General features: G+C 44.8%; 1 protein-coding gene across 1 annotated transcript in view; it reads right to left on the minus strand.

Moving 5' to 3' along the window:
- The window catches only part of LOC310746343 (uncharacterized protein), a gene marked incomplete at its 5' end in the record, with an annotated part of 432823 nt that extends 406302 nt beyond the window's left edge, over positions 1-26521 (minus strand). Inside the window, one exon of the mRNA XM_083580110.1 lies at positions 25838-26521. Coding sequence (XP_083436236.1) covers positions 25874-26521 — 648 coding nt within the window. The 3' untranslated portion in view covers positions 25838-25873. The remainder of the gene's footprint in view (positions 1-25837) is intronic.
- Positions 26522-27343: the final 822 nt, after the last annotated feature.

Consider the following 27343-nt stretch of genomic DNA (forward strand, 5'->3'; position numbering starts at 1 on the left):
GGGAGGGAGGGAAGGAAGAAGAGAAAGAGAGAAGAAAGATGGGGGATGGGGCATCAGAAACCCCTTCTAAAACTGCAGCAGTTGCCTTCTAAACCCTCTTGCTTCTCTGATTGATACTTTTCAATTATACCTTCCCATTTCACTGACATTTGAAATGCTATTTTTTCTCTCTCTCTCCTAGCGATAACTTCAAATGCTTAAGTTCCAACAGCACTGGTAACCCTGTTTAGCTGTAGTAGTAAATTGGTTCCTTGTACAACATAATGGCAGTGACAGGCTTTTGCTAGGGAAATGAGTTCTCCAATGGGACATGCCTATGATAAGACGTCCAGTTTTGAAATTGTATTTCTCTGTATCAGAATTAAATCTGGACTTTATATTTCTTTTCTGCCACTGCTCTCTAGCTGGTCCCTATACAGTACGACCAAAGACTGACAAGCAATGCTTACACAGGAACCCTTTCACTTAAATTGGATTTGTGCTTTTATGTTGCCTCCTATTATTAGCTATTAAAATCTCGCCACTTCTTTTTTCCCTCCCCTCGTTGCCAGGGCTGGGGGGCTGGGGAACAGTGATATGGTTTGCCAAAACTTTAAAAAAAACCCCACTCATGCGGGGGCTGAATATGGCAGGTAGGGGGAAGCAATGCGAGTTTACTCCTTTTAACCAAAGTGAATGTCTCCTTTAAGATCGCAAAGTGTAAAATTAACTTAAATTTGGTAATGGGGCCATGTAATCTGCAACTGCAGATTTTCCTTTCAAAAGCATCACTATTAAACTGCATTTTAAAGAAATGCCTTAGGGAGGTTCCACCAAACAACACTGATCTGTGCTGCTTTGCATACCTTTAGATATCTATATCTATACCTATACCTATATATTTTTAAAACTTCGCACTTTTTCTTTCTCCTCCCTCCCGCCAGCTGTCATATTGTGTTCCTTAAGAGCCATTAATGGTTAAAACAATCGGGAGGCACCTCCCGTGTCTTTTGATTTCCATTGGTGTTTGACAGTAGCACAAGTACGCGCATTTTACTTAATGCTGTGATTAACATACACTATAATGGAACATTACAATGGAGGCCACTAGGAGATTATCAGCACATGTAATTTCTCCTTAACCTTAGGTTCATATTATCACTTAAATAACAAAATAATAAATCAGGCTAGGAGGGGGAGGGAAGGTTTTCTCTGTTCTCCTTTTGTGTTAAAACTTAACTCAATGTAATTCCTTTGTGGCTCTCCCTCTCTCTCCCCCCCGCCTCTTTCTTTTTCTCCCTTTTTGCTTCCTAGAGGGAGTGCCCATATCTCTCATCTGCGTTTCTCGTTTCCAACGCGGAAGGGTAACATTTGCTAGGGATGGAGGAGGAAACAATCTTAAATGGATTTAGGCGTGGTATTTGATGGGGCTCCCGGCTTGGAGCTGTTTGCGAAATTCTCCGCCCCCTAACTAATTATATGCAAAACCACATGCAAAATAATACGTACCTTATACATATAATGCATATAAAGGAGTCGCATCCCGTGCTGCATTTCTGCAGCAGCCTGTTATAAGTTGTTGTTGTTGTTTACTTGTTTAGTCGTGTCTGACTCTTCGTGACCCCATGGACCAGAGCACGCCAGGCACTCCTGTCTTCCACTGTCTCCCGCAGTTTGGTCAGACTCATATTTGTAGCTTCGAGAACACTGTCCAACCATCTTTGTCGTCCCCTTCTCCTTGTGCCCTCCATCTTTCCCAACATCAGGGTCTTTTCCAGGGAGTCTTCTCTTCTCATGAGGTGGCCAAAGTACTGGAGTCTCAGCTTCAGGATCTGTCCTTCCAGTGAGCACTTAATACCTAAACATCTGCCATTCGAGCCTTGCAGGAGGTTGAACTGGATGAGCCTTGAGACCCTTCCCTACGATTCTATGATTTTTATGCTGGTGGGTGTATCTGTTAATGTGCTGGTTACCCGAGGAAAACCTGGAGCATGCAGGTGTATAATATGCATAGAACACTGCTGTTGCTGCTGTTGATTTTGTTGCTGGTGAAGTCTCTAGCTAATATGGTCAAGTGTAACGGAGCCTGATTCCAGATGAATCATGGTGAATTGTTTTAGAATAGGAGCCATGAATCTTAGGCCTTGGTGCTGAATGTGCCCCACCAGGCCTAGCTGCCCCAAAGGTATCTCCCCAGGCCCCACCCCTCACTGACCTTGCTTTATGTCCCCAAATGATTTTTGCCTGGCTGGGGTGTGTCTTTGAACCCTGATCAGGGTTGCCACCCATCCCTAGAAAAATGTGGTTGCCTGTTTTTGGACAAAAGTGTCCCCGGTCCCATGCGGACTTCAAGTGGAATGACTTTTTCCCATATTCGAGCTCGGCCAGCAGAAGATGACGGCTATGCCACTGTTGGTGCAGCTGAGGTGGAGCCCACCATGAGCGACAATAGAGAGAAGGGGGAAGGAATGACTTCCTCTCCCTCCCTTGCCCATCCTTCCTTCCTTCTCACTGGTGCTCCTCCTCAGTCACTACCCACTGGTCTAGCATGGTGTGGGTACACCACCCCAACCTGACCTCTCCTCCCTCCTCCATCTTCCTCTGCACTCTTCTGCCATCAGCATGGGCGAGAGGCTGGAACTGTGGCTCAAGTCACTCTTGCAAGTTGGCCGTCTACCCATAGCCCCTGGCCGTCTATGTGTAGGGAAGAGCAGGACTGGGGTGGTGAGGGAGATGGGAAGCTCAATGTGGGGAACGCTCCTTCACAAAAGAGTGGGGAGGATTTGGTGTCATAAGAATGTGTGTTCCCCCCAATCCCCAGCCACCTGACCTGTCCTTTATTTTGACTGACGTGTTCCGTATTGTCCATGACCAAAGGTGGCAAACAAACCCTAGCCCTGATAATGCTTCTTGCTTATCTGGTTGGTGTTTATTTCTCTAGACCCGCCAGCCCCCCCCCCAGCATGGCACCCTGAGAAGGCTGCCTAGAAGGAACTGCGGTCCTTGGACCCAAAAATGTTCCCTACCCCTGTTTTAGAAGATTATTGCGATTATTTTAAAATAGTTCATTTTAAGTGAGCCCATTCCCAATTGGACTGGGCAAAGCTTTGTTATGAGTTTGACAGCAGCGACGGGGCAAGGGACGGAGAGTAGGCCATATACTGAGTTCCTTCTAGTCCAGCAAGTGTTAAAACAAAAGCCAGGATAGCTTCCTGGTGAGACAATTGCCTAGGTCAGTGATGGCAAACCTTTTAGAGACTGCAACCCAAGCTGCAACCCAAAACCTACTTATTTATAACAAAGTGCCAACACGGAAATTTAACCTGTATATCTCATTTTTTCCCCGTGTGTTTCACGTTTCTTCTTTATGACTGCTGTTGTAATAAATAATCCTTCATAAAAATTATTGCATTCCATTCTTCATTAAATTATCTTTCCATTGATATATAATTTTATGATATAACTCAGTGCTTTTTTTTCTAAAAAATGTTTAGGGGTAGTCTCATTTTGACTCAAGAAAATCATCACCGGGGGGAAAATAAATACAGGTCAAATCAGGAAAAATAAATACAGTGGTACTTCAGTTTTCAAACAGCTTAGTTCTCGAACTACTTGGAACCTGAACACTTCAAACCCGGAAATGAGTTTTCCGGTTTTGGAACTTTTTTCAGAAGCCAAATGTGCTCTGTTCTGAGTATAACTTCCATTTTGGGTGCCACACATCTTTTTTCCTAGTGTGAGGGAAGGCAGGCTGGGTGGCAAGCGAGCAGGCACATGCCGCCCTCCAGCGCTGGGTCCCTCCGCCACTACCACAACAGCAACCACCCCCTCCTCCAGCTCTGGCGGCCCTGGCGCTGAGTGAGGGGAGGCTGGGCCAGTCTACTCCTGCTTGGAGCTTCTCCGCTAGGCAGCGTTGCTGCTTGCACTGGAACAGGAGCTGATCGGGGTGGCTCAGCTGGGGAGGTGCAGGCTCCATCACACTTTTCATTGAGGGGTTCGTGGCTGCACTCCCCTCAAGGGAGAAGTTTAAAGGAGCCCCCACCTCCGCATCAGATCCCCTACAACCCCGTGAAGGCAGCCAGGCCGAATAGTTGCAGGCATTGGGGAAGGTGGAGGCAGCCCGGAAGCTGCATTTGAGAGCCCCTGCACCACCTGAAGGCAGCCAGGCACTCCTCAGCTGAACTGCCCAATCCTGCTCCTACTTGCGTGCAAGCAGGAGTGGAGGTGGGGATATCTCAGAAGTGGAACAGGCTGGGGGTGGGGGTGCGGCAGTGGTGACATTCCTTGCCTGCTCACTAGCCGCCCCGGCCTAGCCCTCCCTCACTTAGCGCAGGGGCCGCAGGGCTGCATTCAAAATAAAAACTGAAACTTTCCAGAAAACCACAAACTTGCAAATCGTGAAAAAGCAGCAACACAACAAATTGAAAAAAGCAAACCAACCGCAAATGAATCAAAATCACAAGAAAACAAAACAACACTGACCCTGACTCTAACCCTAATTCTAATCCTTACTCTAACCCTAACCCAGCCCTCCACTCCTCCCCTACCTCCGGCAAGGAAGCTATGGCACCAAGGCTGCAGGTTTTGGACCCAAGCACCCCCCCTAGCACGGAAGCTACAGCCCTGCTGGGGCAATGGCACGCATGCCCACAGAGAGGGCTCTGAGTGCCCTCTCTGGCACGCATGCCATAGGCTGAGTGCCCTCTCTGGCATGCGTGCCATAAGTTCGCCACCACTAGCCTAGGTGATGGGCCATTAAGGGGAACAAAGAAAAGGGGCTCTGTGCGAGATGGCCCTCCCTCAACTCATGGATAGTTAGAAGGGAAGAGCCAGAGGGGAGAGGGGAGAGTTTTGCAGTAATGTGAGCAAAAGCAGCAAGCTGGAGAGAGGGAGTCAGAGCAATGTTTGAATTCATGGCTGAATCTATGGGGGAAGCAAGGACATCTTGGGATGTTAATACCTCATTGCAGAAGGAAACATGAATCCTGTGTGAGTGCCTGGGCTCTTGCACCGCTTGGAGATTGGGGTGATGTGCAACAATATGCCAATCATTAATGGTGCTGATAGTATTATTATATGGATTGTGCCGATTGTATTTAAAACTGAGCTAATCTTTGCTGCTGTCTCTACCACTCAGTTTTTCTAGTATGGACATAAAGGAGGGTCTGCCTTTAGGATTATTCTTGCTAATAAAATAAATATGGTTGCCATTCTTTGTAGTTGAAGTGGAGGGAAATGACCAGTGTACAACTTCATGGCCCCTTTCACTGTTTTCAACATGCCATTAATAATCAGAAACACTGAATAGAGAAGGGCAAGTTAAATCCTGTCATTGAAACAGCAAACAGCTTTAGTCAAATGTATTGGCACAGGATTAAAAATGCATCAAGCATGTATTTGTCTTCTCAATGGGAAGCCCTTATTAATAGTTTGAAGAGTGGAAAGCTTAGCCTTATACAATAAGCACTGTAGTTGCTTTTTTTAAAAAAAAAATGTTTTAATGTGCGAAATTGCAGGATATAAAGGTTGCCTTTAAAGCTTCTCACCAGTCCCCGTAATTTCCCCACTTAGAATCCATTCTTTCCCGTTTACAAAAGAGTGTCTCATAGTGGTCACAGCAGAAATGCAGTGATACCAGGATGAGCCTGGGGCTCTACCAAGTTTAATGACTTTGCTGCTGTCAAAATATTGGGCATAGCAAGGAAGGAACATGACAGCATGGTGTTCCTGGGAAACGTCTCTCTTCTCTCTTGTGGTCTCCTTCTAACTTGGCTTCACCCTGGATATGCCACTGGCTTGTGTGGTGAACTTCAAGGGAAGGGGAGAGGCCAAGGAAATGTTCTCTTTCTGACTAATCTACACTGGAATTAGAGATCGCCTTTGTTGCAGCTGACAGTTCTGGTTTCACTCAGATCACATCCGCGGCGTACACTGAAAACAAATTTAATGCACTTTTAAAGCACATGTCTTCCCCCAAGACATCCCAGGAACTGTAGGTTGTTAAAGGTGCTGGGAATTGTAGTTCTGTGAGGTGAAAACTACAGATCCTAGGATTTTCTGGGGGTAAGCCATGCATTTTAAATTTGCTTTTAGATGCATAAAAGGGACCCCTGACCATTAGGTCCAGTCGTGGCTGACTCTGGGGTTGTGGCGCTCATCTCGCTTTATTGGCCGAGGGAGCCGGTGTACAGCTTCTGGGTCGTGTGGCCGGCATGACTAAGCCGCTTCTGGCGAACCAGAGCAGCGCACGGAAATGCTGTTTACCTTCCCACCGGAGCGGTACCTATTTATCTACTTGCACTTTGACGTGCTTTCGAACTGCTAGGTTGGCAGGAGCAGGGACTGAGCAACAGGAGCTCACCACGTCGCAGGGATTCGAACCACCAGCCTTCTGATCAGCAAGTCCTAGGCTCTGTGGTTTAACCCACAGCACCACCCGCATCCCTTTAAGATGCATAACAGCAGCTTAAAGACTCCCCAAGAAATGACAGACTAGCTGCTACTGTTGATTACTATATTTTAAATTATGTATATTGCATGTGAAAAATACATTTTATAAATTGCTTTAAATTTATGGTATGGCAATGATCTCTCTTTCTTATTTTTCAAATATTAAGTTCAGTTTGCTCCATTTCTGCATCAGTTTGTGGGTGGGTTGTTGTTGTTTTTAAGTAAGGCAGTCTGCAGGAAATTCAGACATATTGTCGTACACATTTTCCCCAATGATCACATTTTTGTATTATTATTTATTATTCCAAATTTACAACCCACCCTTCCTCATCAAAGGGAGCCCAGGGCAGCTTACAATAATAAAATTACATTAACATATTTTTAAAGAAGACTGAAATGCATTGCAGAAAGTAGTTGAAACCAGCAATGTGAACACTTCATAAAACATGTGAACAGAATCCTGGATAAGGGAATAAAAAAAGTATTTAAGTGTTCCTTGAATGGAGTTAAAAGAGGGGAGAGGCTGCTTGATTTCTCTTGGGAAGGATTTTGCCCCATAGAATAATCCAACCTCCCTTTGTACTACATTAGGGAAGGAAGAGTTGGACTGCACAAAAGTATCCTTCCAACCAGCCTTGCTGGCCTCCATTGTAGGCATGGGGTGCCAATTTCTAGACGCCAAGCATGCCAGCGGATGCCTTGGATAGAGCTTTCCAGGGGGAGGGTGGGACATATAGCTGAGCTGGTCCAGGATTCATTTGACCCTGAACCAGCCCCACTGCCATCATGTGACAGCACTGAACCTGATCTAGGCCCAGCTACTGTGCCAATTCCATGCTGGTGCAGCGATCTGCCTGTTCCCCCGTTCCCCTCTTCCCCTCACTGCAATTCCCAGAGTTCCTTGGGAAAAGGGACTGTTTGTTAAACCACTCTGAAAATTGTAGTTCTGTGAGGGGAATCTTCTTCTTCTTTGGCGATCACTCATAGCCGAGTAAGATTGTCTTCCATAAACAATGAGTCCATAAGTGACTGCGGAGGCCAATTCTGGATCCACACATCCTTCCACAATGGGGACATTGGTTTCCGGGTGGGAGCTGATCATGGTGTGGATTTGCCAAGCGTGCCTTCCTCTTAGCATGTTTCTCCCTTGCGTCCTGAGTTTGAGTATGAGGGGAATAGGGTTCTTCTAACAACTCTCATCATCTTTAACAAATTGCAGTTCCCAGGATTCTTTGTGGAAAGTCATGGCTGTTTAAAGTGGTAGCATTGTGGTTTAAATGCATGGGGGGAAATGGGGCCTGTAAGAGAGCTTCGTGTCCCATTGGTGCTTTGCTTGAGCAACAAGGCCTACCAGAGCTCTCGTGTGTCTGGTCTTGGGTGTTGGTCCTGCCTCCTGGCTTGTTGTCCTGTCCTGCTTCCTGCTTTGCCCTATGACTCCTAGTTCCTAGCGCCCGACTCTCTCCAGACTATTGTTCACAGCCCACAAGTCCACAACTACTTATCATTAGGGGTCACTTGGACATTGTAGGTGTAATGGTTTCTTGATTCGTTTACGTGCGGGGTACCATCTTGGGGCACCTATCACATCGTTGTCTTCTGGCCTTTGGGAATCTAGGACCCTGACTCCCTTTTGGAGAAAGACATTTGAGGGAATGAAATTTCCACTAAGCCTGAGAATCAAATACCATGAGATAGTGTAGCCTGTCAGATCAGAATTTCCCCCCTCATGGTGTGCCATTTTGGAAGATCCTTTCACCACTGTTTCCAGTCTTTCGCATTAAAGCAGAAGTAACCGCAGCTTGAGAACTATATCCCTCTGTGACCTTCTCTGTTAATCTCTTCCTCACAGCTGCCAGCTCTGGTCTCATCACTTCTATCACTTGGCCAAATCGGTACCAATCTGTCACCGTCAGCTCCACTCCAGACCCTTATCTGTGCTTGACCTAGCTGACTAGGTTCTTATCTTGCTCTGAATTCTTGAGTCCTAGAGACAGGTTTCATCCAGACACTCCATTTCGAACAGGACTCTATTATAGGGCCCTGTCATGGCTGATGTAGGATTTAGCAAGCCTCTTTGGTTAGTAGAGCAAGGCTGGGCTGCAGCTTTCAGGTTCTCACAACTCTTTCCCAAGCTTGCGTTAAATAAATTGTGATAAGGATAGGCTAAAGAAAGAAAAAGTGGCCTGGGTTGACCCCCACAGCCTAATGAAGTCAATGGTAACCTCTCCAATGAGTGTAATAGGTGGCAGATAGTTCCTTCAGTCAGTAAGTTAGGGTTCATACTCATATTCATCTGGTTGCAGACCATTCATGAAAAACCAAGACCCTAGGAAGATATTTTTGAGGTGTGTTGTTCATAGTTATTCCTCAGCTGGAAAAAAAAATGCAGCATGATTTGAATCATCTACATACTTGGGATGAACATGGAAGAACAGTGGTTATCATCACTGTGTGGGATGTTTGAGATGTTTATTTATTAATTCAATATGCTTTCTCTTGAAGGTGTTGGATTTTGCTTTATTTTATAAATGGATGTCCAGAATTCCCTTTCCAAAAAGAAATCTATTTGCTATGTGGACATCTATTTCGTGTTGGTACCATGTGCCACAACTGTGCCAACTGCAGTGCACCGCTGAAATGTTCCTTATCACCCCTTCATTCGTCTGGCATGGGAAAGAACTCTATGCATGTGGCACAACCTCTTCATGCGAGATAGCTCTAGGTGTGTAGCACTTGTCCACATGTCATCCGAGCATGCAGTCATCTGGGAAGTGTTTCCTCTGTGTGTGGCTGTGATGGAGTGTGTACAAATGGGGCATAGTCAGGGCAGGCAAAATAAAGTACTAATTCACACATCACATAGTTAAACTATGGAACTGGCTCCCACAGGAGGCAGTGATGGCCACAAAAACTTGGATGGTTTTAAAAGAGGATTAGACAAATTCATGGAGGGTATGATCTGCCTCCATAGCTGGAGGCGCTAATGTTTCTGAATACCAGTTGCTGGGAACTGCAGGAAGGGAGAGTACTGTTGAGCTCAGATCCTGTGTGTGGGCTTCCTACAGCTATCTGGTTGGTCACTGTGAGAACAGGATGCTGGACAAGATGGGCCAGTAGCTTGATTCAGCAGGCTCTTCTTATGGTGAAGGTTGGACAAGGCTGTGTGATCCCTCATGTGTTCTTTCAGGGTGTCCGAGGGCTTCATGTGACCTTCCCTGCCGACAGTTTCATGGTGCCAGAATTGCAGAGCTTATGACAGTTGCAGGACATTATGTGTCTGAGATGCTTTCACCCTGCTTCAGTGGCAAAGCTACAAGCAAAACACTGGCTGAGGACTTGTGAAGCCACAATCCCCTCCCATTGTGTGTTCACTCCCATCTCCCTACTTGTGATGACCCATGAGGCAAATAACAAGGGAGGAGACGAGGATCCCAACCTGCTCACTGCTGGTGGCAGGCAGGGTTATAAGCAGAGGTGTGCAGAGCAACACGTGTAATTTTTGACCCTCCAAGTGCCCCTAATTTCCAGGGACAGTCATGGATTTACAGAAGTCATCCCAGTTTCTGAACTGATCCTGGAACGTCCCGCTTTTCCTTAGGATGTCCCTATTTTCCTCAGAGAAATGTTGGAAGGTATGGCTATGTGACTCCCAAGCCAAGGAAATAAGTAACTATACAACATTTAGAAGACATCTGAAGGCAGCCCTGCACAGGGAAGTTTTTTTAAAAAATGTGTAATGTTTTATTATGTTTTTATATATGTTGGAAGCTGCCCAGAGTGGCCCAGTCAAATGGGTGGGGTATAATAGTAGTAGTAGTAATGGAATTTGTTGTTGTTTAGTCATTTAGTTGTGTCCAACTCTTCGTGACCCCATGGACCAGAGCAAGCCAGGCATTTCTGTCTTCCACTGCCCCCCTCAGTTTGGTCAAACTCATGCTGGTAGCTTCGACAACACTGTCCAACCATCTTGTCCTCTGTTGTCCCCTTCTCCTTGTGCCCTCCATCTTTCCCAACATCAGGGTCTTTTCCAGGGAGTCTTCTCTTCTCATGAGGTGGCCAAAGTATTGGAGCCTCAGCTTCAGGATCTGTCTTTCCACTGAGCATTCAGGGCTGATTTCCTTCAGAATGGATAGGTTTGATCTTCTTGCAGTCCATGGGACTCTCAAGAGTCTCCTCCAGCACCATAATTCAAAAGCATCAATTCTTTGGTGATCAGCCTTCTTTCTGGTCTAGCTCTCACTTCCATACATCACTACTGGGATGGAATAGGACGTCCCTATTTTCATTCGAGTAATAATGTTGGAGGGTATGCACGCTCTCATTGGCATCATTTGTGCAAATTACACTTGTGTGGCAGATCTGTGGGAAGAGGGCTTACAGAGAGGCATTCTCAGAGGCCTGGTTCATACAAGAGTTGCTTGGGATCCAGTTTGGCACGCCCAGTCCCCATGTGACTTCAGTAATGTGGATAGGAAGCAGTTGTCTGTCAGAGGCTTAAGCTAATCTGCAAGCCCCTGGATTTCCTTTCCTGGGTGCTTGGCAAAGGTAGGCCACCTACGCTTAGCAAAATACATACAAATAGGCAAGAAAATAGATAAATAAATGCCACAGCCAGCTAGCAATCAAAACGCCCAATGTTCTCTTTCAAGAAAGAAAGAGAATGAAATCATCCCACTATCATCGTCCGACTGGTGCAAAGCATGATGGTGCTATGCTGTGGGACGAACCAGAGCAGCTGCTTTCTCTCTAAGGAGAAATTGGAGTTAATTATTGCTGTTATGAAGTGCTAAAATAGAGAGGGAGAGAGAGAGAGAATGGGGAGACATTTTGAAAATGTATTTATTTATTTAAAAATAAAATAATAATGGAGGGGAAGGCGGGGGACGCCTTTCATTCTCCTCCGATTCCCTGTGGAGCTTTCAGTTCCTGGAGTGGCCTGAGGAGAGATCAGTGAAGCTGTGCTTTGTAGTCTATTACCGCACAGCTGTTCATCAATTAGAATGGGGAAAATAACCCTGCTGCTTTCAAATACTGCAGTGGGCATGGTACATTATCGGGCAGAATGCAAAATGGATACACCAAAACCCACACAATGTGGATGCTTTTCAGGGGGGCAGGGTGGGGAACAAGAGCACATTTTTGCTCTTTTTCACTCTTCTCCCTCCCTCCCCTGTTCTGATTTACCGCCCATTCTTATTACATACATGGATCTTCCACTCTTAACTTTACAGCCCTCCAGAGCAGTGTCTGTAGACTAAGTGACATTTCCCTTGTCATAACGCAAAAGCGTCTCTCTCTCTCTCTCTCTCTCTCTCTCTCTCTCTCTCTGTGTATTGTTCTTTCATAAGAAGGAGAGCATACCCTCCAACATTTCTCTGCTGAAGATAGGGACATCCCATTCCATAATGATAATTTTACCATTTATACCCCACACATCTTACTGGGTTGTCCCAGCCACTCTGGGCAGCTTCCAACATATATAAAAGCATAATAAAACATTTTTTAAAAAAGACAACCTTCCATATTCAGGATTGCCTTCAGACAGCTCGGGCGTCGGATAACTCCATACCCTCCAACATTTCTCCAGTGAAAATGGGGACATCCTAAGGGAAATTGGGATATTCCAGGGTCAAATCAGAAACAGGGACGGTTTGTCTAAATAAGGGATGTCTCTGAAAACAAACAAACAAACAAACAAACAAACAAACAAACAAACAAACAGACTCCCCCCTCTTTTTGCAGTTTCTTATATTTTTTTTAATTTATACCACTGCATCTCCTTCTTTACTCCAATTAATAATTACTCCCTAGTTATTTTTTTAACTGTTAGGTTTAATTTAATCCTGCTAATGAACTTATATGTGTACAATAACATTTTAAGATAATGCACGTATTTTCCCCGTCTTTTATAAAGTGTTTTTCCTCTGGGTTCCTTATTGCTCCCATAAGTATTGCCATTTCAGCATAGTCCATTAATTTAGTCTCCTCCTTCTCCTTGGTTGGTACAAAATCTTATTTCCATACTGGCTGTGGTTGTAGCCTGCATAAACAGTTTTTTTGTTTTGTTTTTCAGTTTCTCTGACCCCTTTCTTAGGTCAGCCTCAGCCCCCTGCCACTGTAAATAATAATAATAATAATAATAATAATAATAATAATAATAATAATAATAATTATTATTATTTATACCCCGTCCTTCCCGGTTCAGAAAACTGGGTTCAGGGCAGCTAACAACAAATTTAAAACACTTAATTGATGCAACAAAAACAGCATAAAATACAGTATAAAATGTGAATAACAATAAATTCAGAATTCAAAAATCAATTTGGCGGGAAATCCATCTAATAAACATTAGATGATCACCAGGGCTAGCTGGCTAAATTAGTCCTATTTGGGCCAGCGAGGAGACCAGGGGAGTATTAGCTGTGGGATCCCAGAGAGGGTAATCTTCATAAAAAAGGGAGGGGGAGGGAAGGAAGTTCAAATTGAAAGCCAGGCTGAATAGCTCTGCTACACACTCGTCAGAGCCTTGCCAATCCCTTATAGTACATGACCAAAAAATAGCACCACTTCCTGTTCCGGTACCTACACAGTGGCTCTGTAATGTCAGCTTCTCCCCATACATAGAAAGTGTTATGTATGGGAAGTCACAGAATCATAAAATTATAGAGCCAGAAAGGACCATTAGTGTCGTCTAGTCCAACCCCCCTGCAATGCCGGAATCTTTTGCCCAAAGTGGGGGCTCAAACCCACAACACGGAGATTAAGAGTCTCATGCTTTACTGACTGAGCTATCCCATAAGAACTATTGCGCGTCGAGGTCCCCAAGACACCCCCCCCCCCAAGAAAAACACAATTGACACTTAATTTTTGTTTAAGGTTTCTGGCATAATTTTGGCCACAACTTTATTCAAATACAGCAATGTGAGTGGTTGCTTAGGCATTGGTAGCACTAACTGCCCCTGCACGGGGACAGCTCTGACATTCGCACCCCCCGCGAAGTCAGGAGGGGTAAGTCACCTTGGGAGAGAGACGGGACTGGGAACCATGCCTCACCTCTCCCCAGCATACTCCCAGGGGCTTGCGTGGCCCTAGCCCCTTGCCAGGGGGTTTCGGACAAAACCATGGGGGAGCCCCTGGGTTCCTTTAACGGTAAAACCCTTCAGCAGCAGCAGCAGCATTTTGGAGGGGCAGGCACAGCCGAATCCATACCCCTCCACCAGCAGCAGCATTTGGGGGGGCAGGCACAGCCGAATCCATAACCCCCAGCAACCAATTCCAGACCAATGCCTAACCGCAAACCTTACAAGTTGTGACGACTTGCTATGTGGTAGGCGAAAACCAAGTGGCACACACTAATCAGCCAAATGGCAAAATTCCTACCGGGCCCCTGCCCCAAAGCAGACGACCCCATGACAGGCAATAGTAAGGTCAAGCAAACAGCCTAACATTAGGGAAGGGAGGGCGGGTGATCCGAAGGATGCAGCGAAAGAGGACGTCCGTTGCTGCGTGCCTTGTATTTAACAAATAAGGCTGTCAATCACTAATTGGCAACATCTAAATTTCCCCAGTAACAGCCCGCCCCTGCTTACAGGATGGCCAAACCATTTGCCTAATAACAGTGAGGTGTCTTGTCAGCCCCGCCCACAACCTGTGCTCTCCATGAGGGAGAACACACTTTGCTGTACCGGGCCAATGGTCCACCTTGTCCTACACTCTGTTATCACAGTGACCAAACAGAAGCCCCTGGGAAGTTTGCAAGCAGGACCTGAGCATGGTACAGTGGTACCTCTGGTTGAGAACAGAATCCGTTCCGGAAGCCCGTTCACAACATGAAAAGCCTGCAACCTGAAGTGCCATATCTGTGCAGGTGTGCGGCGCGATTTGGCGCTTGTGCGCATGCATGAAGCATACCGGTAATTTAGCGCATCTGCACATGTGCGACCAGCAAAACCTGGAAGTAACCCTTCCTGGTACTTCTGGGTCGCTGCGGGACGCAACCTGAAAAAACATAAGATGAAGCAAACGTAACATGAGGTATTACTGTAGTGCTCTCTTCACCTGCGATTCAGCTGGCACTAAGGGGCATGCCGCCTCAGACACTGGAGTTGGAATGCAGGGATCAGCAAACTTTTTCAGCAGGGGGCTGGTCCACTGTCCCTCAGACAAAAAAAAAATGAACAAATTCCTATGCCCCACAAATAATCCAGAGATGCATTTTAAATAAAAGGACACATTCTACTCATGTAAAAACACGCTGATTCCTGGACTGTCCACGGGCCGGATTTAGAAGGCGATTGGGTTGGATCCAGCCCCCAGGCCTTAGTTTGCCTACCCATGGAATATAGCCATCGTGACTAGTAGCCATTGATAGTCTTATCCTCCATGAATCTGTTGAATCCTCTTTTAAAGCCATGCAAGTTGATGGCTGTTAATACAGCTTAGTGGAGCGAGTTCCATAGTTTAACTACATGTGCTATGTGAAAAAGCACTTTCTCTTGTCCGAGTCTTCCAATATTCAGCTTCACTGGATGTCCCCAAATTATAGTACAGTCGTACATCAGGCTATGAACTTAATTTGTTCCGTAGGTCCGTTCTTAACCCCAAACCATTCTTAACCTGAGGCGCACATTTGCTAATGGGGCTTCCCACTGCCGCTGTGCCGCCGGCGCACGATTTCTGTTCTTATCCTGGGGCAAAGTTCGCATCCTGGAGCAACTACTTCTGGGTTAGCGGAGTTTGTAACCTGAAGCGCTTGTAACCCAAGTTACCACTGTATGCTGGAAGAAGGAGAAAAGCTACGCTCTATCAACTTTCTCTACACCATGCATAATGTTTTACAATGTTATATTTTAGTGTAGCAATACCTATGGTTTGGAACCCTCTGTCTATTGATATTAGAGTGGCTGGGGCAGCCCAGTCAGATGAGTGGGGTACAATAAAATTATTATTATTAGTAGTAGTAGTCATGAATCGTCACTATACTGTTTTAGATGTCTGCTGGAAATATTAATAATAATAATTTATACCCCACCCATTCTGGGTGGTTCCAAACAGGATATTAAAAACACAATAAAATATCAAAGATTAAAAAGTTCCCTAAACAGGGCTGCCTTCAGATGTCTTCTAAAAATCAGATAGTTGTTTATTTCCTTGACATCTGAAGGGAGGGTGTTCCACAGGGCGGGTGCCACTACCATGAAGGCCCTCTGTCTGGTTCCCTGCAACCTCACTTCTTGCAGTGAGGGAACATCCAGAAGGCCCTCGGAGGTGGACCTCAGTGTCTGGGCTGAACGATGGGGGTGGAGACGTTCCTTCATACTTGCATTGCTGATTTTATCTGTGCTTTATTGTATTATATCATTTTTTGTACACTGCTTAGAGATTATTTGTATCATTATTTTGGATGGTGCAGTTCATAAATGTGTCTAAATAAACTAAAAAAGTTTATTTAGAGAAGGATTGGTGGTTGGCTTGTGGCAAGGGTGCTTTCTATGCCAGTTTTGCATTTGTAAGAATGCAAAACCTGTTCCAATAACTGCAGCATAGGACTGGATGAAATGTTTGGTTCCAGAAAGGGAAATTCTTCTGCATGTGGAGGGGAATTTGATGGTGGCAGTCGACGACCTCTGTGTGCAAGAGACTTTCACCAGGGGCCCAGCCAGCAGAAAGCACAGCAGTTGAAGAGAACCAGGGGCGCTTAAGAGAGACAATAGAAATCCAATATGACATTTAGATATGACATTCCACTTCTCTATACAGCCCCCTCCCCTGAGTCATTTCCCTTTTCCTCCTAATGCGGCAGTGAGAGATCTGGTGAAAAGCAGATAGTTAATGCTACTTTGACGCCATATGCCTTTCTATTTGGAAATTTGCATAAATAGCAAAACACTAAAACAGGATTTATAACCCAGCTCCCCTCCTTCCCCATCAGCCCTCTGCTGAAAATCAGCTAGAAATCAAAAGAGAGAGCCTTTACGCTGCAATTCTGAATGCATTTGTGTTGAAGTAAGCCTTATGGAATTCAAGAGAACATACCTCCAAGCAAATGCACTTAGGATCGCAGCATTGCATTGTACAAATATATCTACCCCAAATGCAATTATTTGGGTGTGGCATTTTATTGTAATTTTAAAAAAGGTGTGACTGAAAAAACAACCCCAAACCCACTTTAGCATTCTTTAAATGCAATAGAAAATTTAAAAATATATATATTCTGTAGTGTATGGGAAGCTCACACCTTAGAATCACTGACAAGGTCCATGGTCTGAGGAGTTACACAAGAGATGTGAGACTTGCTGTTTCAACATGGAGAAATTACGCTGCTGAGGATGCCTTGGTCTGACATTTTCCTGTTCATACACCTGACTTTTTTGAGCCTTGTCTGGGGGTTTAGTTTTTGCCCTTGATCCACCAGTGTTCCTCTCTGTTCAACAGCTTCCTCATATAATTTCTGTTAGGAATTTTGGATCAGTATCTTGGGGATTTTGCACATTGCACATTGTTTTAAATTTGGCTTTTAAACTGGTTTGATCTGGTTGTATTTTATTTTGTTAAATCACTTTAAGACGAGCAAAGGCGATAAATAATATCATCATGATCATGGGATGTGAGGCAGGACCATTGAAGGCTGTGGCCAGGGGAGAAGGCGTGTGATCTGGGGAGACTTTTGAGGACCAAAAGGAAAAGCCTAGAGGGTATACCTGTAGTCTCTGGGCCTGAGATTCCTCATTCCTGAACTAGAGCCATATCCTTTACTCCCTGAAGATGGATAATCTGCTTTGCACTGGCCATACTTTTGTGCCTGTAACATTATTCTGAGACAGAGAAATTAATTGGCTAAACCTTTTTCTCAGAGCATTCTCCCTCCACGCCCGGAAAACAGTTTTGCTGAATGATCTGGACCATGCATTTAAGCGATGTTACATAGACTGTTCATAATACCGCCATCAGCGCCAAACACCTTTTTACTAGGAGACAGGTTCAATTAAAACGCTGTAATTAATGAATTAGTAGATCAATTGAACTGATTAATTGATAAATGCTTTCAGTCTTAATTAACAGTGATATGGCCCATGAATGCTATCTCTGCTATTAAAGTCTGCTGATAAATGGGGTGGGGGGGGAAGAGATGTCTCTATTTGGGTGCAAATTATAAGGTACACAATTATGGAGACCACCTGTAACAACAAAAGCAAAACAAACAATTAAGGAGAGATGAACTAATGTGTTCAGTGCAATAAACTGACTTGGTAAAGTCTGCTGCACTGCTGTACCCACGCCGTTAAATATAGTTGCTCATTCCTTTTTAACTTTTATTCGTCCATCACCAAACCCATCATCATTTTACTTGCTATTGTGGAGAAATCCAAAAAGTGTAATCATATGCCATAGCGAACAATAAAACACAGTCTGGGTTCTTCCATGTTTCTTTCATTGCTGGTCTGAAGGGGGGCAAATTACGAGACATGCTGCTGTGCAAAGTTGGAAAGGTGACCTCATATTGTAGACTTATTGTGTCGTTAGGGAGTTGCAGGTTTTTGTGTAATGGAGACTGATGGCTATCTGGCTTAGTTCCTAGAACGGGGAGGGGAGGTAAAACCTACCTGTCAGGCACAGGAACCAAATCCGAGATCAATTCAACTCCCCAATATTTGAGGGAGCTGCCCCCCAAAGTCAATGGACCTTGCCATTCAAATGGTGCTTGTGTGTGGCAGCTTTTGATTGGGGTTTACCTGCCCCCCATTATTTTATTCAAGTTGGCACTCTTCTGCTAGGATACGACTGGAGGTAGTGTTCTATGAAGGCGTATACTGGGTTATCTTAAGGTCCTCCAATTCTGGTATGAACCTCCCTCTCAAGGAAGATGGGTGAAGAATTCCAGATGCTGCTGAAATACAATTCCCATCATTCTTTCATTACTGATCATGTTGATTTGGCCGATGGGAGTTGGAGTCCTACAACAAAAGGCCTAAAGCTCCTCAACCCTGAAATCTTGTTCTTGGTGTGCTCCAAGGCATCCTGTCTCTAGCTAATGCTTCCCAAAAAGTCCTTTCCCAGCCTTATTCATTGGGAGATCCCTCACTGCATTCAACAGGGCATAATTCCTAAAAGATTTGCCCCCAAGTAAGTTTGCACAGGATCTCAAGATCAGGAAGGAAGCAACTGCCAGGAGAACAATAGCATTAAAACCTTGTGAATATTCATCGAAGTGAATTTTCTTCCAGTAATTTATAACATTGTGAATATTCTGCAAGGTGATTCTTTTCTCAGTAATTTGTAAATCTGTGAATATTTGTTGAAGTGAATATTTCCCCCTTCCCCCAATAATTTGTAAAATTGCAAATATTCAGCCAGGTGAGCCTTCTCCCAGTAATTTTTGACATTGCGAATATTTGGCGAGGTGGCTTTCTTCTTCTCCAGTAACTCATTCAGCTGTATCTAGGAAGTTTCCCCCCACAAAGCAAATATTAAAGTGAGAGCACATAGGGCTTAGCACTAGTTGAAATTCTTACTTCAATACCTATCTATATACCTATATGCTTAAATTACCCTAGCAAGTATTTGCTGGCCTCTCTCTCCCTCCCTCCCTCCCTCCCTCCCTCCTTCTCTTTCTCCTTTTTCCTTTAAGGATATAAATTCCAACCATGTTTTGTGTGAAGGGTCTCAGTGCATTCTGACATTGTGAGTGTCAGCTCCAGATCACTTTAATCAGAGAGTGGATATGCATGATAAAACGGATAAGGGACTTTAATCAAAAAATCCGCTGGTCTGGAAATGTGACGCACTCCGCCAAACACACTTCATCCCCCTTTTCTTGTGCCACTGCCAAGATTTTTATTTCATGAATATGCATCGGAGGAGACGATATTACATTAAAATGCGACATTGTTGTAGAGTGTTAGGGATTTAGAATTACAATAAATAAATAAATAAGCAAGTAAGTAAAATATTGGGAGGGGGCAGCAAGGTTTCGAGAAAGTTTTCATCAGTCGAGCATGAATGTCATGGCACAATTTGCCCCCTTCCCTTCCCTCTCGGTCCTAACCCTTTCTCTTAACACCCCAACCCACACACCCCAGCATATCAAAGTTTGCATTTGGACAGCATTTTGGATTCTACATCCTTCTAGCATTCTAATAAGAAAGCTAATCTTAGCAGATGGATACTTTGTTTAAATTCCATCCAGGAGGATATTGTACGGAGTTCTCACCTAGGGATCATAGCTCCCCCTTCCCCATATAGAATACTTATTTGTGGGGAAAGATGCTCAGGAAGAGATGCTTTGCATCATGAAATTATTACTAGGCTGATTCCAGATGAGAATTGATGATCCCCACCCACCCACCTGGGGGGCTGGGACTGGCTTTGGAAAATTGTGAACCAGCCCCCTTTTTTCTGCCCTGGTCCCTTTCTTGAAACAAAAAATATGTAAAAGGAGCAAGACCATAATGCCATGCTACAGAAATTTGTCATCAATAAGCCTGTCTTAGCCTCAATTTTGAGGTTTGTATCTATTGCATATTCCGTTCCGATCTGCATTTATTGACTGAGTTAGCATTTATGCATTTTAAAACTTTTGTTAAGCCCCTGTACCTAGGATTTCTGGCAACCGATCTCTTAAACAATATATATTGAAACACACAATCCATGCATGCAGTGATGCATTCTTCAGATTAAAGACGAAGGTGGTATCAGATTTTGTTTGCTGTCTTACAAGTTTTTTCCTGACATGAATACAAACAAGGTAAACATTTTGATCAGGAAAAGGCAGAATTTCTTTTTTTAAAAACACTGGGAAGTAAGAATGAGACCTATTCCTCATTAACCAGAAATAGTTCAAGCCTCTGCATTTTCCAAGTACAGAAAGGGACTTTTTAATTTAGGAGGGGAAAAACCACACAAAGAAGGTTTGCTACGTTATTAACGTTGTTGGGGGAGCAGATTGAAAAGCCTCCCTCAGCCTACAAGCCTTCAAATGTTTTGGATTTCTAAAGCCCATTCTGACCACTGACTCAGACATTTTCCCCTGAAGCTCAGGTTGTGAGTTGTTCTGTGGTCGGATGTATATCTCAAAAGCAGGTTTGTTCTTGTTGTTACGAAAGCCAGGTGCCTGCCCCTCTCTCTGCTGAGCAGTGGCAAGAGCCCATGGGGTCCCGGCAGTGAAATGGGATGGGTCTCTCTGCCAGCAACACACAGTCTTTGGAAGCCAAGCCAGCCGTAGTGCTCATCCAATGGCATGCCACTGGCAGCATCTGCTGAAATGTAGGGCACGTTGGTGGAACACATAGTTTGGATGCAAGAGATCCCTGAGAGATTTTCAGAAAATTCCATCTCTGGTCATATAGTTCTGGGTCCAGAGTATTTTGTTTTAATCAAGAATGGTCACGCTAGCCCCTTGTGTAACAATGAATTCACCACACCCCAGCCCCAAACAGGCCAAGGGGGCACATAGGTGAGCCAAACAGGCCCCATGTCCAAGTCTTCAGCCCTTATTTAAATATAAAGGAATCACCCCACACCCAAATTCTTATAGGTTGCAGATCTTCAAATACCATGGATTTCAGCCACAGAGGAGATGAATGAGTCATTGAATTAAGTAAGCTATTCCCATGGACTGCAAGAGGATCAAACCTATCCATTCTTAAGGAAATCAGCCTTGAGTGCTCACTGGAAGGACAGATCATGAAGCTGAGGCTCCAATACTTTGGCCACCTCATGAGAAGAGAAGACTCCCTGGAAAAGACCCCGATGTTGGGAAAGATGGAGGGCACAAGGAAAAGGGGACGCAGAGGACAAGATGGTTGGATAGTGTTCTTGAAGCTACCAGCATGAGTTTGACCAAACTGCGGGAGGCAGTGGAAGACAGGAGTGCCTGGCGTGCTCTGGTCCATGGGGTCACGAAGAGTCGGACATGACTAAACGACTAAACAACAACAACAACAACAATTCCCACATCCGAACATGAGTGTGGGACCTTTCAGTACCTGCCAGAGGAAATAGAATATCTGATGCTGGGAACTTGGGCAGAACAGCCATTTAAAAAAGCACAGCAACAACCATGACCTTTGTTAGATGATATTGTGGTGCACTTTGGCTTGAATTGGGAGCGCAGGTTGTTGGGGTCGGGGGACCAAAAGTAGTGAGGGGCAAAACAATTTGATGTGTGCTTGCTCCAACAGAGTTTACCGTGCAGCCTAATTGATTAAAAAAGCAGCAGCAGCAAGCCCTTCTTAAAACAAGCCATAAAAAAACACACTGGCAGTGTTGTGAATGGAGTGAAACACATCTGAAGCAAAAAGAGATGTGCCAGGATGTTCTGAGACTTTTGGTTCCATACACAGATGCCCTTCCTGGCGAGGCAGCAGGTCAGGTTGAAAGACCCTCCTCAGTTTTCTTCTCCTGCTTCCTATCTCTCCAGCCAGTGTGGTGTAGTGGTTAAGAGCAGTGGACTCGTAATCTGGTGAACCGGTTTTGCATCTCCGCTCCTCCACATGCAGCTGCTGGGTGACCTTGGACTAGTCACACTTCTCTGAAGTCTCTCAGCCTCACTCCCCCCCTTGTTGTGGGGGAGGAAGGGAAAGGAGATTGTTAGCCACTTTGAGACTCCTTAGGGTAGTGATAAAGCGGAATATCAAATCCAGACTCTTCCTCTTCTTCTTCCCATTTCGCCAAACCTATTACAGTGGTACCTCGGGTTAAGAACTTAATTCATTCTGCAGATCCGTTCTTAACCTGAAACTGTTCTTAACCTGATGTACCACTTTAGCTAATGGGGCCTCCCGCTGCCACCGCACTGCCACCACACAATTTCTGTTCTCATCCTGAAGCAAAGTTCTTAACCGGAGGTACTACTTCCGGATTAGCGGAGTCTGTAACCTGAAGTGTCTGTAATCTGAAGCGTCTGTAACCCAAGGTACCAATGTACTTGTTTTATAATTGCGTTGTGACTGAGGAAGTGTTATGGCAGGGGTTGGGAACCTGTTTCAGCCTAAGGCTCCAACAACTTAATTATAAATTATATTATTATTATTATTATTATTATTATTATTATTATTTATTATTATTATCATCATCATCATCATTATTATTATTAGTAGTAGTATTTTTATTAGTATTATTAGTATTATATTATTATAAACTGCCACTCTGGGCAGTTTCCAACAATATATTAAAACACAGAAAACCATCAGCCATAAAAAACTTCCATATGCCTTCAGATGTCTTCTAAAAGTCTGGTAGTTGTTCTTCTCTTTGACATCTGGTGGGAGGGCATTCCACAGGGTGGGTGCCACTACTGAGAAAGCCCTCTGCCTGGTTCCCTGTAACCTCGCAGTGAGGGAACCGCCAGAAGGCCTTCAGAGCTGGATCTCAGTATCTGGGCTGAACGATGGGGGTGGAGATGACCTTTCTTTCCAGGGAATTTTCTAGGGTCTGCTTGCTAGCGGTGGGTGAGAGGCAGAGATGGGCAACCTACCTCACAGGACTGTCCTGAGAATAAAATAGGAAGAGGGAGAACTGTAAGCTCCACCTTGAGGTCTTTGGAGGAAAGGTGGCATATTATTTGAATGAAGGAATGATTTTCAGACAGGCTTCGTTCTCAGCCCTACTTGGAGATGCCAGAATCTGAACCCGGGACCTTCCGCATGCAAAGCAGATGTGCTGCCTCAAAGCTATGGCCCTTCCCTGTCCTCAAAGTGGAATAAAATAAGAATTCTACAGTGCACTGCATTACATGTCCTAAGAGTGTTGCAGAAATGAGAGGCGATAATAATAATATTGTATGCCCATTAGCTAGAACTCTTTAACCGGATCTATGACAGAATGCGCCTCATGAATAAATGGGTGAGGAGGATGACTTTTTCAAAATTTCTGACATGCTTGGTCAGAATGAATAATTTTGCATTTGGTTTTGCCTTGGTGGGTCAACGCAATGGTTATTTCATGTCATAATTCATTATGTCGCACCTTGTGACAGATACTAGATGACATAGCAGAACCACTAGGAGGGTGAACGGCATAATTTTTTTCTTCAAGCATATGCACTATTCTACTCAGTTTTCTGCTACGGTTTCAACCAGAAAACTCCCATTGTGCCTTCTTGTTATTAATTAGTGGCTTTGTATATCTGAATAAAATACATATTTTTTGAAATAGCCCACGTGGTACATGAACTCCAACATCTGGGAAGCAAAAGAAAAAGGTCCATGTTTGAAGTAAACTAGGACAACACTGAAATATGTTTCTATGATCACATTTTCTTTTAACTGTTCCCTTGGAGTGGGCGACGGGTAACTATTTAGCTATTTTTAATCCACAAGATAAATAAAGAATCTCCTCACTTTAAGCAATCTCCCTGCATATTAAAAATAAATAAATGAGTGTGTCTTGTATTCTCATCATCACTATTCTGGTATTTGCTGATTATAACACGCCATGACATCATGGAGCAGTTATCAGAATGCAGGGCAAGACAGGAGTTTAGGTCTTAAAGCTACTATATTGTCTATAGTTGTTATTACAATCCCTGGAATGTTTAGCAGGACAACTGTGTGCATGTCTACTCAGAAATAATTCCCATCGATTTAATTGGGACCTATCCCCCAAAACGGGATGCAGGTGGTGCTGTGGGTTAAACCACAGAGCCTAGGACTTGCTGATCAGAAGGTCGGCGGTTCGAATCCCTGTGACGGGGTGAGCTCCCATTGCTCGGTCCCTGCTCCTGCCAACCTAGCAGTTCGAAAGCACCTCAAAGTGCAAGTAGATAAATAGGTACCGCTCCAGCGGGAAGGTAAACAGCGTTTCCGTGCGCTGCTCTGGTTCGCCAGAAGCGGCTTAGTCATGCTGGCCACATGACCCGGAAGCTGTACGCTGGCTCCCTCGGCCAATAAAGCGAGATGAGCGCCACAACCCCAGAGTCAGTCACGACTGGACCTAATGGTCAGGGGTCCCTTTACCCTTACCTATCCCCCAAAACACTTGTGCAGGATAGCAGGCTTAGCTGCTTTGTATCTAATTATCGTATTTTGTCTTTCCTCCAAGGTGCTGAGGGTACATGGTGCCAGGGCAGGCCCCAATACATTTTGACACCTGAGGAGAAGTACAAAAAGGCTTCTCCACCATCAACCAGGGAAGAAGAGGGGATTGAAGATCTACATGAGGAACAGTGGAGGTGGGGAATCAAATCAACCTTACCCAATAGTAGGAGTGGGAATCAAAGTCTGTTGTGGGGGTAAAAGGGGCAAGCTCTGAATCATGCTGGGTGGGTGTGGAACCCAGGGGACCCCAGAAGGAAGCCCGTGCCATTTCCTCCCTAGGGATGGGAGAAGTCCAGCAGTGCCTCCATCAGGAGGCTACTGTGGAGGCAGCATTGAGGGAGGGGGCTGCTGAGGAGGCAGTAGATCCAGCTTCTAAGGCAGGCATAGGCAAACTCGGCCCTCCAGATGTTTTGGGACTACAACTCCCATCATCCCTGACCACTGGTCCTGTTAGCTAGGGATGATGGGAGTTGTAGTCCCAAAACATCTGGAGGGCCGAGTTTGCCTGTGCCTGCTCTAAGGAGTGTGTCGCAGCAGGCCCTGCATGCTGCCAATCTCATGAGGTAGATTATAAAGAGAAGAAGAGAGACACAGGGAGAGTGACTGGTCTCTAACAAGCCCCCTGTCTAATTGAGAATTTGAAACCAGTCAGCATGTCGCATCGACTCTGCCATGGGAGCAGTTCACAAGTTGGGATGATGTGTGTGGAAGAGACCATTGTCCTAAGGGAAAGCATAACCCCCTCATGTGGAAAGTCCACTTGACTGTTTTTCTGGAACAGATGGCAGGTTTCGAACCTGCACCCCCATAAATTTTATGGCGAAAACTGTAATATTTGAGGAGAAAGGCATGCAGCTACATGTAAACATACAATGGGCCTGTCTAGGCTGTCTGCTGTGACTAGCAAGACCCCAAGACCTCAGACCTTGTTAATCTGGGATACCAGGCATGGAATCTGCAACCTCCTGCATGCAAAGCGCTTGCACTCTCACCACTCACTTATGGCCCCATCCCTTCAGCACATGAATACACACCAGGAATTGTGCCATTGATTACACTGGGCAACAATTTTTTACTTTTTGAATGTTGTCTAGATTTCTACAACTGATTTAGGGTATTTTTGCACAGCTGAATCAGGAAATGGCATCCGTTTCCATCAGGTCAGGTTTTTGTGCTATGTTGATTTGAAAAAAATCAGATCTTGTGACAAAATCGATTACATTTTTGTGGCATTATCAGCAGATTTTTGTCAACACATATCATCCTAAATATGTTTTTAAGAAAAAAAAAAATTTCCAACAACATATATTGATTACCTGATAGAAACATTGATTACTGTAAACTGAATGGTGGGCATTGATAAAGGTAAGTACACGTAAATTGCATGTTGCGTCACCATTTTTCAAACTTCAGGGCTTGAACTTCTGTTTCTTGGAACTCCTGGAATGCTCAGCGGCAGGGAGGTCTCTCTTCAGAGTTCCACAGTAGTCAGCCATCATGACTGCGTCCCAGCGACCCTGATGCCTGGTCTCCATCTCTTTCATGTCCTGATGGAATCTCTCCCCCTGCTCGTCACTCATTGAACCCAGGTTCTCAGGAAACCGGTCCATATGTGAAAATAGGTAGTGCATCTTGACGCTCATGTTGCAGCCCAGGTTTCTGAAAGCAGTCAGCATGTTGTTGACAAGTTCTGCGTAGTTTCTGGCCTTATTGTTGCCAAGAAATTTCTTCACTACCAGAACAAATGCCTTCCACGCTTCCAGTTCCACTTCGTTCATTGAGTTTCCGAACTCTGGATCTCTGATGAGCTGACGGATCTGAGGACCGTCAAAGATGTCAGCTTTCAACTTCTCCATGGTCAATCCTGGAAAAGCCTGGCACAAGTAAGTGAAGCAGTCACCATCCTTGTCCAGAGCCTTGGTGAACTGCTTGATTAAGCCGAGCTTGATGTGCAGCGGTGGGATGAGTATTCTGTCTCTGTCCACCAGAGGGTCGTTGATGACGTTCCTTTCTCTGCAAGGCACCAATTCCTCCCGCACAGGCCAGTCCTTCTTCATGTAATGCTGAGCACGGTCCCTACTGTCCCACATGCACAGAAAACATGGGTACTTGGTGAAGCCAGACTGTTGTCCCAACAAAAAGTTCACCATCTTCAGGTCAACACAAATAAACCACTTATGCTGATCATAACCAATTTTCTCCAGCACATACTTCACCGCTTCATAGTTCTCCTTCAGTGTAGTCGAGTGAGCCAGGGGTATAGAGGCAAACTGGTTGCCGTTGTGTAGCAGAACACATTTCAGTGATCGCTTGCTGCTGTCAATGAACAGTCTCCAATCTCTGGGTTTGTACTGTGGCACTCCAAGCTTGAGCAGAAGCTGTGCAATATCTGCACAGTACACCAAGTCCTTCTCTTCCGAGAAAAAACGGAGGTACTCTTGATGCCTGTTGCGGAAGAAGCTGATGCGAGCACTGTCAGAGAGGAGGTTTTTTCCCTTCAATCTGGATGCCAACAGTTCGGCATGGAGTTTCCTATACACTTTGTGGGGCGGCTGCCCCATTAACTTAGTTTTGATCCCCCAACTTTATGCTTTGCCGCACCAATTTATGGAAGATTTCGAGGTTTTATGACTTCAAACTGATCCGTTTTCGACATAATCACCCAGAACTATCGGACCTGAATACTTCTTGTCATTAAAATAATCATTTCAAATCAAAACAATTATTCGACATGGCATTTTACCCCCACAAACTTCTTCTAAACTGCTCCACACAAGCGTACATGTGAACAAAAACGTAAAAAAAAGACATGTGGCCATAGCTCAAAAACATGACCTGATTGAGCAAAACAAATGTGATTTTTGGATTCAGCGCATCAG

Source organism: Podarcis filfolensis (assembly GCF_964270895.1).
Source record: "Podarcis filfolensis genome assembly, chromosome: 1".
In the NCBI taxonomy this organism is placed as follows: Eukaryota; Metazoa; Chordata; class Lepidosauria; order Squamata; family Lacertidae; genus Podarcis; species Podarcis filfolensis.